Source organism: Mus pahari, chromosome 2 (assembly GCF_900095145.1).
Source record: "Mus pahari chromosome 2, PAHARI_EIJ_v1.1, whole genome shotgun sequence".
NCBI classification, from domain to species: Eukaryota; Metazoa; Chordata; class Mammalia; order Rodentia; family Muridae; genus Mus; species Mus pahari.
The window spans coordinates 124,635,156-124,652,241 of NC_034591.1; the positions used below are offsets into that span (position 1 = coordinate 124,635,156).

General features: G+C 44.2%; 1 protein-coding gene across 13 annotated transcripts in view; it reads left to right on the top strand.

The window, feature by feature from the left end:
* The window catches only part of Itpr1 (inositol 1,4,5-trisphosphate receptor type 1), a 330,113-nt gene extending 316,307 nt beyond the window's left edge, over positions 1-13,806 (top strand). For all 13 annotated transcript variants that reach the window (XM_029535575.1, XM_029535574.1, XM_029535578.1 and 10 more), the window contains 2 exons: positions 5,055-5,216; positions 12,443-13,806. In XM_029535575.1, the coding sequence (XP_029391435.1) occupies positions 5,055-5,216; positions 12,443-12,529 (249 nt within the window). In that variant the 3' untranslated portion in view covers positions 12,530-13,806. The remainder of the gene's footprint in view (positions 1-5,054; positions 5,217-12,442) is intronic.
* Positions 13,807-17,086: the final 3,280 nt, after the last annotated feature.

The window sequence follows — 17,086 nt, forward strand, 5'->3', positions numbered from 1 at the left end:
AAAAGAACTAACCAGAACTTTAGCACTTGTGGTTAGCCTGCTTCCGGCTGTGGCTTCAGTTAGTCTGTGTGCTCTGACAGAGGAAGTATTTGCAAGGATGGGAAGTGCCTGACTGGATTGTGGGAGGACCCGGGCAGACAGTGCCTCATAGCATTGGCATGTGAGATGCCAGCAGCAAGCTGACTGAGGAAGGCGAAGAGGGATAGCAGACCCAGAGTGGCAGATGCCATGTGATGCCCTCCCCCCCCCCCACACACACAACCACACACATTCCCCACAGTGTGAACTCACTTAGAAACAGGATGTCATGGTCAAGGATAGCTTTTCCAAAAATGCAAGCCAGTGGCACGCTTTTGATCCTGAGTAGACTTTAGGGCAAGAGTCTGCAAATATGGCTAGACGCATGGATGACAGAACTCTAGTGGATGATAAGCTAATACTGGCATTACAAGCCAAAGGCTACACACACACACACACACACACACACACACACACACACACACCTTCACTGTATTGCAGTATTCTGAACATTTTCTTTTCAGATTGACTCCCCGTGTAGATTGGAACCCTCTTGATGAGGAACCCCAACCAGCAAGAGCTTATCCATCCTAATAAGTCACATGCAAAAACCACCTGGAAATGGAGAGAAGTGTTTGGCTAGAATTGCCAATTAATTTTAACTACTTCGTAATTGGAGATTTGACCTAACAGGCGGGTGATTCATTAAAATACTGGCGATACCAAGGTTCTCACATTTAAGGATCTGTTATTTCAGCACAGCGCTTAGATTCTGTTCCAGGAAGATTGTCTTCTATGCATTAGGATTTTAGTGGGGTTCCTCCTACCCCAGTTTCACATTTCGAACTTACGGAGGCAGTGAAGGGGTCATAGCTCAGAAAACCCTCTTTCCTACCTTTTCATGGAATATCTCCTAAGAAATAGAGAATAAAGGTTATCCCAGGGTTAGAACACATTGCCTTTGATTGTGTGGATGTTACCTAAGTTTGAAAGAGTGGTCCACAGCACTCTTTCAGTTTGCTGTGGTTTAAGATCCATTATGTCTGTGGATGTTTATGGACTTCTTGAACAGGACCTTCATATCCCAGAGTCACAGATGCCCCTGTATAGAGCAAGGGGAAAAAAAACAGAAAGAGTAAAAGTTGAGTCAAGGACTCGGGTGGAAGAAGTGTGTGCGTTTTACATGTGTTCAAAGACCTTCCTGCAGTCACTGCTAGAACTGGGGGTGGGGGGAGCGAGGGGGGGGGTTGGACGTCACACATGCTGCTGAAGAAGTAGAAATTCATTATAGCACAATCTCATTATAATCTGTCATTGTTCAGTCATGTGTTACCGTTCCCTAAATTCAAAGCTGTGTGCATACCCATACATGGATCTTCTGGAGTCTTTTAAAGATTCACTGACATGGACTCTTTGGAAATCTGTCTTCTCTTTTTTGTAAAAGGCTTGCTAAGCAGATGAGAACACAGGGCGTTAGAGAGCCCGACCTTAGAGGAGTTTACTACCAGCTTGGCCTTGGGGCATCTATTTGCAGAGCAGTAACAATCACAAATGAGCCTATGGCTGCTCACTATGCATGCCCCACACCTAGTAAGGTAGACTTTCTTCTTTCACATCTTTCTTTTTCTTTGCTTCATGCCCCGACTCACATTTAGCTCCTGTCTCCTTATTCCAGATGCTTCAGCCCAAGCTACCTTGCCTGCATGCCCTCACCTCCATATCCAGCCACTCTGGTGATCCATTAGACCTGCGCCTTGCTCTGTTGAGGACATCCTCATGCTTGCTCCTTTCAGAGCCTGGTGCTGGCCCCCTTTAGACCTTCTGTGCAGAGGATGCTCGCCAGATGGCCACTAGAAGTTGGTTCTGACCGTACCAGTCCTCTCTTCTGCTCATGTGATTCAGTGCAGTCTCTTCTTTCTTACCTAATACCTAACTCTCCTCGTCTCCCTGGCAGGCACCTGGAGATGGAAGACCTGCTTCCTACTTAGGTGTCCAAGGCAAACATACTTAATTTTAAAGAGGTCCCAGGACAAAGATGCAGTGACCATATCTGTGTGGCCACTGCACCATGCTCGGTGCCACACATGTGAAATAAGGTTTCCTATAGTTTATGTTGATTTTGTTATACTTTTAGAGTGCTTTCCTGCTTACACACACTTGAGCTCAAATAACTCTAAGATGTCCACCCATATACTCTGCTTCAATAATAATACAATTTGTAAATACAAATTAATTCCTTAGATCTTATTTGAAAATGGGCTTGACAATGACAGTAAGATTTGGGATCTTTGTTCTCCTTCTCTGGGATCTACAAAACTTAATTCAGTGAGGCTGGATATCTGGGGCTGTTGATGGGTAAGTTGGCCTCTGAGATCCCTCCATCGATTTGGGTATATGACTTTGTCAGCCAGTCCCCATCATCTGATCCCTTCACAGAAACTAGTTTACCCTGATGAGAGAAAGCTCACTACCCAGCAGCCACATGCTTCTGTCTTCTGAAACACATCATTCTTTTCTCCCTCAGCATTTCATCCCTTGAGCTGAGATGTTTCCTTGGTGGGAACATGGTTTTATGTGTCTGAATGACTGACACAAGCCTGTAGAGTCGCAGCAGCAGCAGGTCACTGAAGCTGTTCTGTAGATAACTGATTACAGGCAGAGAAACACTTCAGTGGTTAGCTAGTAGCTTTGAATCGGAGTATTTTATGGGCTGATCTTTTACCCGTCACTCTGTTGAGAAACTGACTTAAATGAATGTGGGGTTTATCAGCAGATATAGCAGGGTAGACAGTGCCATGTTTTTCTTTTAGCAGAAAAGAAACATTGTAAGCAGCTCATATTTAACTCTTTAAGCTCATGTGAGTAGAGTCCAGTCCATGAAGGATCCCTCCATGCTCCCACAAACACTGACTGTCAGCTTTGGTCTAGTCACTCCATAGAGGTAGGTCCAACCCCTCACCTTAAACAGTAGTGAGCACCTAGGAATGCCTTCCTGGACTCCCCTGGTATTTTACATTGCGATTTGAGCTGGGGATGTAGCTCAATTGGTAGAATACTTGCCCAGAGCCACAGAAGTGGACATGGCAGTACATAGCTATAATTCAACAGTCAAGAGATAGAGGCAGGAACATCAAGAGTTCAAGGTCAACTTATACACATTGAGTTTGAGGCCATATATGAGATCATGACTCCCTTCCCCCACCGACATACATACATACATACATACACACACACACACCACAAAGATGTGCAAGAACATGGGTTGCTTTCTTTATTTTGAACCAGGTCTATGCATGGCTTCTCCTGAAAGATCACCTTAACTGAAGACAGCTTAATGGTCTCAACTGATCTCTCAAGATACAGATAATGCTATTACAAACAACAGAGGTTGGCCAACACTAGTCCACAGTCCAAACCCCGTGAGCCACCGGCACTTGTAAATAATGCTTTATTGGCACACAGCTGCATCTTTCCTTTTACATAATGCCCATAGGTATCTTGAAGAGGGCAACAGTAGTTATAGCAGAGACCAAATGGTTCATCAAGACAAAAATAGTCTGTGTCAGAAAAGACTGGCTCCCAGAGAAATGCTGAGAACCCATAGAGGATCAAAGCAACAGTAGTACATTGTTCCTGCCTACAGGGGTATTCTGAAAAGTGTGCAGTGTGTACTGATAAGATCAAAGTGGTCCAGGTGAGAAGACAGCGGCTAGGCCCAGAGTGAGTCAGTTCCCCTGGATCTCTGTGCATTCCTGCCCCGTGTATGAGGCATGCTGTTCAGGAGGGAGGCATCATGGGAAGAAGGAAGTGAGGTGAGAGAAGGAAAAGTCCCACTCTGCTAACCAAAGGTGAGAAAGGCCGTTCACACGTACAGGCTGAGACACCAGGAGGATGGAGCTGGGTGGGGCATGTGGCTGAACCGCCCCGCCTTGTACAGCAGGCAGCATCTGTTGCCCACTGAAGGCTGGAAGGAACACAATGGGACCTTCCAGAAGCTCACAAACTGGAAATGGATTGAGGAGCCCATGCTTCAGTCTTCAGTCCATTAACAATCCCTTTACCCAAGCAAATTCACACATGGCCTTTAAAATGCCAGACAGGAAGGAACTTAATGCATGCCCCTCCCCCCCCATGTAGTTCCTTTTAAATACAACACAGTATGAGGTACTTACAGTGGTCAAAGCCTCAGACAAAGAAAAGATGGTAGCATCAAGGGGCACATAAAGGGGGCGGGGTTTCAGTTGGATAAAATGAAATATTCTGGTGTAGGCTATGCAGCAGTGTGAATGTATTCAGTGCTCCTGAGATGTAACTTAAGAATTACTGTCTTATGCGTGTTCTTATGCCCCATTCTGAAACAAAGCTTGTCAGTCATGTAATTTGGCAAAACTAAGAGCCATAGTAATACAGACACAAGCTAAAGAGGCAGTGTCCACTGTTCAGCTAGGAGCTTAAACTAGAAGCCTACTTTCCCCTTACATTCCATTTTGCAGTAGTTTCCTCTTCCGGGAATTAAGAGTTCCACTGTGTTGATTACAGCTTCTCTAGGCTAGGGAGATGGCTCAGTCAGTAAAGTGCTGGCCACACAAGCATGAGGACCTGGGTTTGGATCCCCAGAACCCACAGAAGAAGTCAGACAAGGTGGCACATACCTGTGCTCCCAAAGAAGTGGGGTTCCTGGGGTTTGCTGGCCAGTGAGTATAGCCAAGTTGGGGAGCTCACATGTGTAAGAGTCCTTTTCTCAAAATAATTAAGTGGGGTCAAGCATAGTAGTGTAACACCTTTAATCTCAATATTTGTAAGTCAGAGGCAACCAGAGACCTCTGTGAGTTCAAGGCCAGCCTGTTCTACACACTTTTGGGCCAGTCAGTAGTACCTAATGAGAACTGTTTCCAAACCAAACCAAAAAACAAATAACGTGGAGAGTAAACAAGGAAGACTGGGATGCCAGCCATGGGAGGATGACGGGGAAAAGATGGCTCTTTCCGTTTCCACCCTTAGAATTACCTCCCTCTGTTTCTCTTTGTGAATTCTAGGAAAGAAACCTTGACTGGTTCCCCAGGATGAGAGCCATGTCCCTGGTCAGCAGCGACTCTGAAGGGGAACAGAACGAGCTGAGGAACCTGCAGGAGAAGCTGGAGTCCACCATGAAGCTGGTCACCAATCTTTCTGGCCAGCTGTCAGAACTGAAGGACCAGGTAAAAGGCCAAACCCCTCACCCATCCCCCACCCCATCCTCACTGAGGTCTCCCACCCCAACTCTGATGGAAAGGTAGGCAGCACTCACGCTGCAGTAATGGAGCATCTCACCTCCATGGAGGGAACTGGGGGTCAGAAGACAGACTCCCCCCTCACAGTCACTGCTCTGGCTGCCCTTTCCCTTGGCGTGGATATGTCACTGTTTCTGCGCTATTAAGGCTGTGGTCGCAATATGTAAACTACCTCAGTGAAGCACTGAGCAACAAAAGCATTCCGCTGCACAGAGCTGCACCCGCTGAGACCGGACTCAACTGATGGGAGAGTGTGTGCTCAGTTCTGCTTTAGCTTCTCAGCCCTGTGACTTCTCAGGCGTTCACCCGCGTTTTAAAACTCCACAACCGGAGAGAAACTGCAAGTTTTGGGGAGCCTTTCTAGTCCTCTCAGAAACACAGCCCCCTGCCCTGCCCCTTGAGGGAAGTTGAAAAGAGATGGCAGATTCACATTAAACCTAGCTTATTGTCCTCCACCCACAGACCTTTGATGCCTTGAGAGCGTAGCAGTCAACAGATGGTTGTATAGCGATAGGGGCCACTTTGGGTCAAGGACTTGAACCAGGGATGGGGATAGCCACAGACTAACAGGTACAGCTCAGCATCATATGGTTCTGAAGGCATTTTAATGGGCACCATAGACACAGCAGTAGGCACTGAACAAGCCTGCCCTAGAGGTAAGTAGCAAGGTGTACCCACAGGCGACATATGACTTTTATGCACTTCACAACTAGAGAAGAGCTGGCCTGCAATCAACACTTCTCAGAGACAGTTGAAAGAGCATTTTTAATAATTATGCTTTCAATTATATTTCTTTTCCCGCTGAATTTTGCTCATCTGTGTCCTAAGATACCATTTGGCCTCGAGTTCTTTCCTTTCAAATACACTAAGATACAAATAAGAAAAGACCAAGGAGAAAAGGTCTTACTGATGAGAGCCATCTGCAGCCCAGAGCTTGGCAATCACCTGAGATGAGCAATAGCCTAAATGAGAAAACTGAGGAAGATCTAGCTAGATTGCTTTGCTTATTAACTGTCCGTCCTGCTGTGAGATATTTAAGGGGTGTTTCACAGGCCAGAGCCGATTCAGGACTGCATCAATGATGGAGTCTGCATCTGTCCCTCCAGCCCCCGAGAGGCTGGTGAACTTCACAGCCCAGCAAGCTCTTCTCTCCTGTCTGAGGTAGCTGTGGCATCAAGAATCTCAATCCAATTAGATGTTTTAAATTAGGTACAGAGAACAATTCTTGGACTCTGATCCAAGACACTTAAACACAGGTGCTACCCGTGACCCTGGTGCCATTTTTTTTTTCCCAGAGCGTTCACCTACACTTCATGCCCAGGGTATCAGAACTGCTACTGCTCAGGCCTCCTAGCTCCTAGGGACAGTGTCCCTAACCCTCATCTGAGTTCCTCATGACTATTTGTCATGATCCTTGCAAGCTCAGTGGGGGCATGCTCTATTGATATGAACAACTGGGGGTCTCCAGTTTTCCAGAGAGCTTTTTAAAATACACCAGAAACAAAACTACTAAGATTTTTAGTGTTCTGTGGTGGTCAAATCAAGGCAGCCCTTCCCTTCGGATTCAGTTTAAAATCCCTGTCCATGACATGCTGAATAGTCTGTCTCCCAGTGGCTCACATACAGTGATTCCGAAGCTGCCTAGAGCCCCACTTCACAGACCTGGGTGGGAGTTGGCCTGAGGAGATACAGCAGGGATGGCAGATGCAGGGAGATGCCTCAGGGCCATTCTACCAGTGCCCTGGCTTTCTGGATGAGGATGTCAAGGAGCGCAGCCGGCTCCTAGGAAACTTATCCCGCTGCACATCACAGCAGGAGGGAGTAAAGCCCCCATCCCCCAGCGCCGGCCTGCCTGCTTTGATGTCTTTAGTAGGTGTGTTCTGTTTGTATTCAGTTTGCCTTCTGTGATAAATTTAAATTTTCTTTTGCTTTCTTTTTTCTGTCTTCCTTTCTCTTTCTCTCTCTCCCTTCCTTCCTCCCTTCCTTTCCTAAAAGGAGAAGAACCTTACTATTTCATGGGACTAAGGATGCCTCCACTGTAATATGCATACAAAAAAGCTGTGCACAGCTTTTGTAAACTCCCAGCCAGGGCAGAGCTATTTCTCCTGAGCTAACCCTAGACTAAAAGTCATGAAGCCACCTTAGATCCTGGGTGGTTTCAACGTTCCATTCCCAGCCCTTCTTAGGTCGGTTTCAGTTTTCAGGTTGGCAGTTGGAACCGCTCTGTAGAGAAAAGCCCCTGAGGGATTCTGAAAGTGAACTTTTTTTCTTTCTTAGAAAGTGTTCCAGGCTACAAAGAAGCATGGAAAAGCAATAGCACATTTTGAAGTTCTTTTTTTTTTTTTTTTAAACCAGGATTGAACTGCTGAAGAAGTTTCAGCATGCTAAGAAATACAGGGAGAAAAGACAACAACAAAATAAAAAACAAAACAAAACACAGTTGCTTTGGGGTCAGGAAAGGGCTGTTTCATTCAAAAGGAGGTAGAAATTGCTTCCTTAGTGGGTCATCTTAATAAACCTTTGCATCATCTCCGAACTAACTTGACTAGGTTTAAATGTTATTAAGTTTGGTGTTAAGAGAATTCTAAACGTCGTTAAGCTGTTGTGGATCAGAACTCATGGTGGCATGTTACAGATCTGGTTTTGGTCATTGCCAAGGATTCCTGCCCACAAAAGGCAACAAAATGGATTAAAACCTAAAAGCCCCACAAATGGTTCAAGAACAAGAACCTCTGTCACAGACATTTTTTACTACAGCCATGAAAGACGGCCTTTCACTGGGAAATCCACAAAAAAATTGCTTCATCCCTTAGCTATTCTGTAGATGCTCTGACCCAGAAACCGGCAATGGAGCGATAGTCATTTAAGTATGAATGACTTTAGGTTTCACTCCTTGCTGTACTTGAGGTCTCTGGGTGGTGTTTTTCTAAACTACCCACTAGGGGAGGTGTCCTTGTTGAGGGGATTAGTGAAAACGTGATTCGTGCTGTCAGGCGTTCATTCTGCTGAGTCGGTTGCTTAAGATTGCTATTCAAAGAACTAAATGATGCATCTCATCTCCAAGTTTCCCCTCCCAAGAGATTCTGAATACTAAATGTGATTCTCTTACATCCTTATTCCAAGGAGGAAGACTAATGTAAGAACTTCATAATTTTTTTTTGCATGTTTCTTTCATAATGCAAAAGAGCAAATACTAAGCAAAAGGTTAATTTTCTTGAAAACCTGACTGGCTTCCTAAAGGACCGTGCCCCTTACCTGTTATGCTAGGAATGTAAGAAGTGCCTGAACATCTCAATTATATTAGCATGTTGCCTTTTTCATGAAAGAGAGCCAAGACAGACGTCTGCCTTCTAGGACTCCATGTTTAGCAAGAAAACATAGAGGAGGAGTGAGTGGAACTTCAGCGACACAGAGGAGGCTGGCCCAACAGTGGCTTCGAGTGAGAATGGTGTAGCTTCTGAATCACACAAGGAGGTGGCTTCTGGGCTGGCAGAGAACTACAGTAGGGGCCTTCCTGGAAAGGAAGCAGCATGAGCAAATGCATGCCCATGCATGGCACGCTCAAGGAATGGCTATATATCTAGGTTAACCTGACTCCTCACGTCCACCAACACGGGAGCCATGCATTTGCCAAGCACAGCACTAGATGGCAAGGACACAAGGGCAGACAGGGCCTAGCATCTGCCTTCTAGATCTAGCTGTCTCCCCACCAGGACTTACAAAGGGGAGTGATGAAGTTCCTCACAGTGAGCTTAAGGAAGAGATTGCAGCCATTGCCCCAAGACCTTCTCAAGGTTGTTCATGAGAGTTCAGAGTCTAAGAAAGAGTTTGTCAGTGAGGTAGTAGTTAACATATTGAGGGGGACCTGTAAGGGTCTGAGCATATACAATGTTATTTCATACTTAGCAGATGCTGTGTTCAGGGCTTGTTTCAGGTTTTTTGGTTTCGTAGTTTTAGCTATTGTTTTGTTTTTACTTCTAAGCATTTGGGGCTCAACATTTATGTCTGACTGACTGTATAGAACCATAGGAAGCAATTCTGATTATTAGACTTGCTGGCTTTTTGGAATCTCAGTCACCAGGATGTTTCTCCGTGTGTAACCAGCAGCTTTTCAGAGTTATTAAGGTCAGTTGTGAGCCAGACTAAGGTATCTGTGCACACGGCGGGGGTGTGGGTGTGTGTGTGGGGGGGTGAGCCTCTGCCCTGTACAAACATACTCACGTCATGATCACCCGCGCTGGGTCTAGTGTTCTAATGCAAGGTCTTCATGACGTTGCTTCTGTCTGACTTATATTTATATCTATATTTATATTGACAAGAGGCAAAAGGCAAAAGGCAGCACAGAGATGTTCAAGGTAGTTTCTGCATTTGTATAGCTATAGCACAGTACTTTTTCAACTGCTTGTCTTCAGCTGAGTGGAGATTCTAAAACCTTTGAGTGTACTACAATGAGGATGTTCTACATGACTCAGTTACTTAAGTATAAATCTGATGGGGACTTTTATCAGTAACCAGTTTGGCTCTGGATATCCATTAATTAGGACATATTATTTCCTGACAAGGTGATGGAAACACATAGTGAGTGGGGCCGTGCAGTAAGATAGCCAGATAGGCTGTATCATAGAAAGTCTAGAACAGGCAGGAACGGTAGGAAAGCTAAGCTAAGTGTCCAATACCACTGGCCTTGGTTCCTTTCAAGTCACATTTAGTCCTTAGCTGTTTTATGGCTTTTGTTTTTTGTTTTTGATCCCCCCCACACACCTAACTTCCTTGTAGTTGTTTCTGATAGCCAGTTCTTCCAATGGAAGGTTATGGCTTCCTCCTGTCTATGAGGCCGAGGTTAGTGCAGATCACACAATCAAATAGTGTGCTACTGTATTCTCAGCTGGAGAAAATCTTCTCCAAGACCTGTCATCATGTAAGAAAAAAAGGAAACACAGAAATACATGAAGACATGCTCCAAATATACACGCCCAGTTCTTCCAAAACAAGCCAGCAACATCTTCAACACCCAGGAATATATATTTCTAGGTCCCCACAGCAGACCTGATATATCAAATTCTGTTGTAGTCCCCTTTGTCTACATTTTAATGTGCTGGGTGGTTATGGTGTTGAACCATTTATGAACTAGTCTATGGAAACAATCAAAGTCAGATAGGTCTGTATTGGGTACTTGTCATGATTAGGCATTAAGACTTCACCACTAACCTTCAGCACTATGGACCTTGTTGGTTTATGAGAGAGGGAAGATGATTTGCCAACAAGCTTTAAAGAAACAAATGGAAAGGTAGACCAGGACCATAAGGGAGGGAGCCACTGATGGCTCTAATTGAAGCCAAAGACTCACTTGTTAAAAGGCAGAAAGCTTTACAGGTTGTGAGTTTAAGACAAAGATTGAGTGACTTACTGAGCAGAGAAGAGGCCGGTGTATAGAAAAGATTCTCTCTGGTACCAGCAGTTATGGAAAGCATTACACAGAAAGTTGTGTGGGCCAGTTTTGAGCTGCAAGGTCTTAGCAATTCCATATGGATGTTTCAGGAAAGTACCCTTTCATAGAGGGTGAGTAAGCCAAGATTTTCTAAACCCATTTAAATACTTGATTATCAAGATTTGAATGGATTCCTCACAAGATTGCCTGTCTAGACAGCAGTTGATGTGAGCAACTTAGTCAAAGTACCCGAGCTACCCAATCTGAACTGTCAACCACTCAGATGAGCGTGTAACTGACATGTTAATGTAACAGTGAGTGTATCCAAGTGCCATGTGAACATCTCCTTCCTCAGATGAACCTGCGAATGTAAACTTTGAAGGCTGGCTAGAATATCTTCATTCAGTTCCTAACAAAAAGCTTCATGTAAAACTTCCAAGTAGAGGACAGTTCAATCTTTGTATATCTTTTTGTCTAAATTATAATAAAGAAAGTGTTTCCATTTGAGCATAAAAATAGTATCTCTTGGTTTAAACAGTAAAGTGTTCTCTGCTTTGAGAAAACAGAATATAATCACTTTAAACCTGAGCCAGAGTAGCTGAGCTAGGAATGAACCAGCCATCAGCTCGGGTGCAGGGAACTGAAACCCAGGCACCCTGGCTTTGCCACTGCACTCTCCCATTTACACACATCCCATCTCATTTCCATAGGTCCTCAGCTTTCTACCCTCCAGACGGGAGTTACCTTCCATTACGTGGACTAATGCACACAGTGGCAGAAGTTAAATAACATTTTACATTGACTTAAATGGCTGTCTGAGTTTCAAGTCTTTAGGTTTTTTTTTTTTACTGTTTTACCCTAAACCTTATGCTCTTTGCACATAACTTCATCTAATGTATTCATATAGTCTCTTATCTTAGTTAACTTGTGAGCCTCGAGTTCAGAAGTAGTCCTGAGAACGCTGAGAAAACTCTATTGCAGAGAACTCGGCCCAGCAGCCAGAGGAAAACCAACCTCTTGCTCTGGGCTGAGAGTGTCCTTTTTCATGGGGACCCCCACTGAGAAGTGCTCTCCCTGATGTTCCTGTTCACAGCACTGGTGGCCAGAACACTGTTTATGCAGCCTTTAGTTACCCTGCACCTTGCAGTAGTAAAGACCTGTCTGTTATCTTTCCTAGAAGCAGCAGCTAACTTTTTTCTAACCTCACAGAATCATTGAGCAGAGGAACCCAAGAACTGTTGAAGAGTGTGGGGACACAGTCTCAGACCCAGGGATTCTAAAAACACTGCTTTTCCAGATGATGTGACATAATCATAGTGAGCTGCCATTTTCCAATGAGTCTCGACATCACTTGGACATGGCTTTTGGAAATGATCTAGAAGCTATGCTTCATCTGTCTTTTGTTTCTCTATGAAACAAGTAGCAAGCAGTAATTCCGAATGTCACCCTGCTGTGCTCACTTCGACAGCACATATACTAAAACTGAATGTCACCCTGCATGAGGAGGCCACAGAATTCCCCATCTGCGGAGAAAGATGCCCTCGTTGATGCTGTGCGTGTGTGTGTGTGTGTGTGTGTGTGTGTGTGTGTGTGTGTGACAGTACACTATTTGTAGAAAGTGGGTTTCAGTATAACCCATAACCACAGAGGTAAATCTATGGTTCAGTGTGTGACCTGACGCACAGGAAGTGTCTGAGTGTAATGATGAAACTTTTTAACTTTCCAGATGACAGAACAGAGGAAGCAGAAACAAAGAATCGGCCTTCTAGGACATCCTCCTCACATGAATGTCAACCCACAGCAGCCGGCCTAGGCAAATGAGGCAGAGGGACTCTACTCAGCCCTTTGTAAATTACTGTCAGTGTGGGTACGGCTCATTGGTTCTGATTTGCCCACTAAGATTACATGTGTGCTTAGTACATTTGTAAATACTCGGTTTTGTATTGTATGTATATGATTGCTATTCTCAGAGGTTTGGACTTTCGTATTGTAATTAGCTCTGTTGGCATAGTGACTTGTCACTCCTGCCAAAAATATTAAAAATGCCTTTTTTGGAAGGACTACAGAAAGTACCTGATTTGCACTTGAACCAGATTATAGATTTAAAAGTATATGACATGTATTTTGTATTTAAAACTAGAATAGCCAGTATTTATGTTTTTTATAAAACTGTGCAATACAAATTATGCAATCACCATAACTTTGTAACTCCTGAGTGTCCTAAGGGAGTACGCATCTTTGAAGCTGATATGTTGATACTCATGTAATAAATGGTTAAATATCAAATGATGCTGCTGCTGCCAAAATTATATTAATAGCGAGTTTCTGGCCCCTGGGCAATTTTGTACCTTGTAATTATCCTATGGTGATGCTGTTTCTCGTTGCTAATGGCATTAGTGCCCCTGTATCCTAGTGATAACTCCAGGTCTGTGAACCATTCAAACAGCATTCATTTTGAAAAAAGCAACTTTAGTTTCAAGGATAATTTTAAGCTTCAAAATTAATCATTTAAAGTGTCTCTTTAAGAGAGCCATGTTAGAGGCTCACACTTTAGCTTGAAAGGAGTTGATGAATTAATTTTTTAAAGGGAACTTTTTACATGACGTTTGGAATAACAGCATATTGCTGACCAGTCAGTGTCATCTCCCGGGTGAATTTTGATGTCACGTTATAGTCAAATGAGTTAGCTGATGGTTTCTAGATTTTTCTTCCTCTGAACCAACATGATGCAGTAGGTAAGAAGTTATTATGCGTATATACATATATACATCCATGTAAGACAAAGTAGGAGCTGTCCCCTTAGGATGCATAGCTGCCCCCTTAGGGTACAGAGCTGAATACTGACAATGCTATTCTTCTGAAAGAGCCACGTTTGGGTTTTATTTCTTTGTCACACGATTTCTTTTCTGGATGGGTGCAAAGTATCACGGGAAGTGTTTCCTACCTGCTGCCTTGTTTTGTACCTGGGTCTCGCTTTACTAGACCGTCTCTGCACAAAGGTTTAAAAACTGAACCGTAAGCAGAGTTCTGAAGCAAGTGAAGTTTGTAAATGCATACCTAAAAATATTTAATAAACGATGCAGAATACTATGCAGTGACTGGCTGATGGCTTTCATTTGGCATTTCCTTGTGGCTTGAGAGCAATTCCAGTGTTAGACTTTTCCCCCCTGTTGGGACTGAGTTAAACTATAGTTAAAAACTCATTTGGTTACCAGATTAATTCAGGAAATGCTGACCTGATTTTAGAAAATAAACAATTGCTTATATCTCAAGAGAAACCAGTAAAACAAATATCAGAGGGAACTTCATACAGAATTTATTCTCCTCAGTGAATGGGTGGCACCTGGCATGACACAGTCCCGAGTGCTCTGTTTAGTGTGGGAACCTTTAACTTGGCATCTCCCAGATGAAAGGAAGGATCACTAATCATTGGATTTGTCTTGGTCCCACTCCCCGATGATCAGGCTCCTATCACGAGCACTTATGATGTTTGTCTTGTACTTCTATCCAAATATAAAAAAATGTGTTCCTTCCTGAAGCAAGGCTGGCTTCGGCTGCTCTTTTGAAGCCTGTTGACTGTGCCTTGGTAAATAGGACTAATTCTCACCCAGCTCAGAGAACTGGGTAAGGATTAAATTCCATCTCAATGGGTAGTTTCCTCTTATACTTTACTATATAAATTGGGTAACTTAAGTCAATTTTCCAGTCAGTTTAAAATTTTCCACCATAAGGTAAGTCTACGAGAGACTCGTGGCTTTTTGTCTAAAACCAACATGGCTCCTGTCCTCAATCCCATAATACTACATGGCCAGCAAGGACCTGCTCTTTGCCCTGGGCTTAGCCTTTGATCTCTCAAGCTCTCCAGCATGGCAGGGCTGGCAGTGTACGCTGTGTCTCCCCACGTCCTAGCTGGTTCACTGGAAACTTCTGCATTGACATGTTTAGGTGGCAGCTTTTACAGGTCTGTCGTGTCTCATTTGAATCCTGTCACCAAAGATATAAATCTTCATTCAGTTTGCCAGCTTCAGCAGAAAATAGTTGAAACTGGAATGTCACTCCGCCTTACACGCTACAGGTCCTACCCTGGGAATGTGGGCGTCAACACCGAAGCTGGTACAGTGTAGCTAAAACAGAATCTGCAGGTAACTCTCCCAGGGCCTCTGAGAGGGCCCCGACTCCACTGCCTCCTCCACACACCACCTTTTCCTACACCTTCAGGGATTGAGATCCAGGTTACCTTCAAAATTACCTTCCGCCATCTCCCATGAAGAAGTAGCATTTCCAGGCTAAGCATTAGGTATGACAATTCAGTGTCTATGTGCAAGAAGAAAGCCTTTGTGGCTTTATTTGCTTAAATGTTTGCCACCATAGCAAATCAAGTTTTGGTTTGGGGTTTGGTTTGTTGGCGGGTGGGTTTGTTGGTGGGTGGGTTTGTCCTCCTTAAAGGACAGCATGCTCAGTCTACCAAACCAAAGAACCATAATGAACCTTAAAAGATGAGCCCTGGAGCCTTCAACAGGGAGAGTAACTTCCTGAGTGCTGGCTCCAACATAAACAGACACCTCCTGACTTCTGCAAGACAGAGCTAGCTCTTTCCAAGTCAGGTGCTGCCTGCCTTTCAGCACAGGGCTAGCCTGCTTTAGCAGTCATCTCCTTCCCACTCTATCCCTACATAGCAAATTCTACCCACCGATCAGTCGTTCATTCTTTTCAAATCTCTTTCATAAGAGACTCTATAAGCTAGAAAGCACTAACTGTGAATACTGTATCAAGACTGAAAACCCTGTGGCAAAGATAAGCAACAGGTACACTCCTAACAGATCTGACTTCCACACCAAGAGATCTCGTACAATACCTCTTACTTAGCCACATCTTTCAAAAGGAGAGCCAATCTCAACTCAATCAAGGCAGCTCCCTCCTGATGACTGTACTCACTGCTGTCCCATCCTGTCCCAGATGTCAAGTGTTTAGCCAAATCCACTTAATTCTAAGTTCACTGATCACTTGTTAACAATCAACTGGGATGTTGGAAAACCCCCATAAAGATTTCAATTTTACAGAAAGTACCCAAAATTCCACTGATTTTGCATCACAAAGTGGTGGTTAAAGTACTGTTTTGAGTAAAACGCACTGTGTGTGGTTTTTGTGGGTGGCTTTAGCTAAGAATGACTATCAGACCTCAATTACCTGACAGGAGAGAGCTATGACGGCAATTATAATTAAGACAATTAGGATCATAGCAAATATCTTTCCACCCTTAGCAATAGAAGCCATGTGTAGCACCCCAAAGCCAATTCAGAAACATACCCAGCTCAACACCCCAAACCTACCAACATGGACAATTTAGAAAACAACAACAGTGGATTGTATATGTCACAGCTCACACTATAGGACAGACGGCCTTAACGCTGGACTTCTGAATGCTTTTACGAGTCTCTAGATTACTGTGGGTATGACTTGAGGGAAAAAATAGCAAGGAGGCAACCTAAAATACTTTTAAGGTCATGACAAGCCGGTGTGAAAGAGAATCCTAACACCTAGAAGTGAAACTGCATCATCCACCCAGCCTGGAAAGAAAAAAGAAAGCTTAAAAACCACCAGAGAGCAAGAAGGCAGAGTTTGAGAAAACCCCTAAGGTGAATTCTGAACAACAACAAAAAGAGTCCCACAACACGAGTGCGTGTTGTGTGCAGGAACCACTGGTGGAAAGAATTCGCCAGCACTTTTGTGATCACCTCAGAGAGAGAGAGAGAGAGAGAGAGAGAGAGAGAGAGAGAGAGAGAGAGAGAGAGAGAGAGAGAGAGAGAGAGAGAGAGAGAGAGAGAGAAGCCGGGCCCATTTCGATGGAACAATATAATACAGTACACACAACTGCACAATAATCCAGGAATGTAAGCTATTCACTGCTGAATAGTTTGAAGGCACTCTATGCCCTTTTCACATATGTGTCACTTACATGATCTCAGAAGCCTTCTGTGGGACCTGTCTGGAAGATTTGGGGTTGACACCGGGTGAGATGCCTGGGACACACCAGGCTGGCAGTGGTTCTCAGCCTTCCTGGTGCTGTGACCCTTTAATACTACAGTTCTTCCTGGTGTGGGGACCCCAACCATAAAATTACTTTCATTGCTACGTCATAACTGTAAGTTTTTTGCTGTTGAACCATAAGGTCTCAGTTGACCCCTGAGAAAGGGTTGTTCATTGCCCCCCAAAGAGGTCATAAGCCACAGGTTGAGAACCACTGGGTCAGAGGCTGAAGGATTATCTGGCCTCCACAGGGTACAGGGCAGAAAAAAAAAAAAAAAAAAAAAAAGGACTGGGCCCTTGACAGTGAGAATCTTTGTGCTAGCTCAACCACCTACATGTTTTG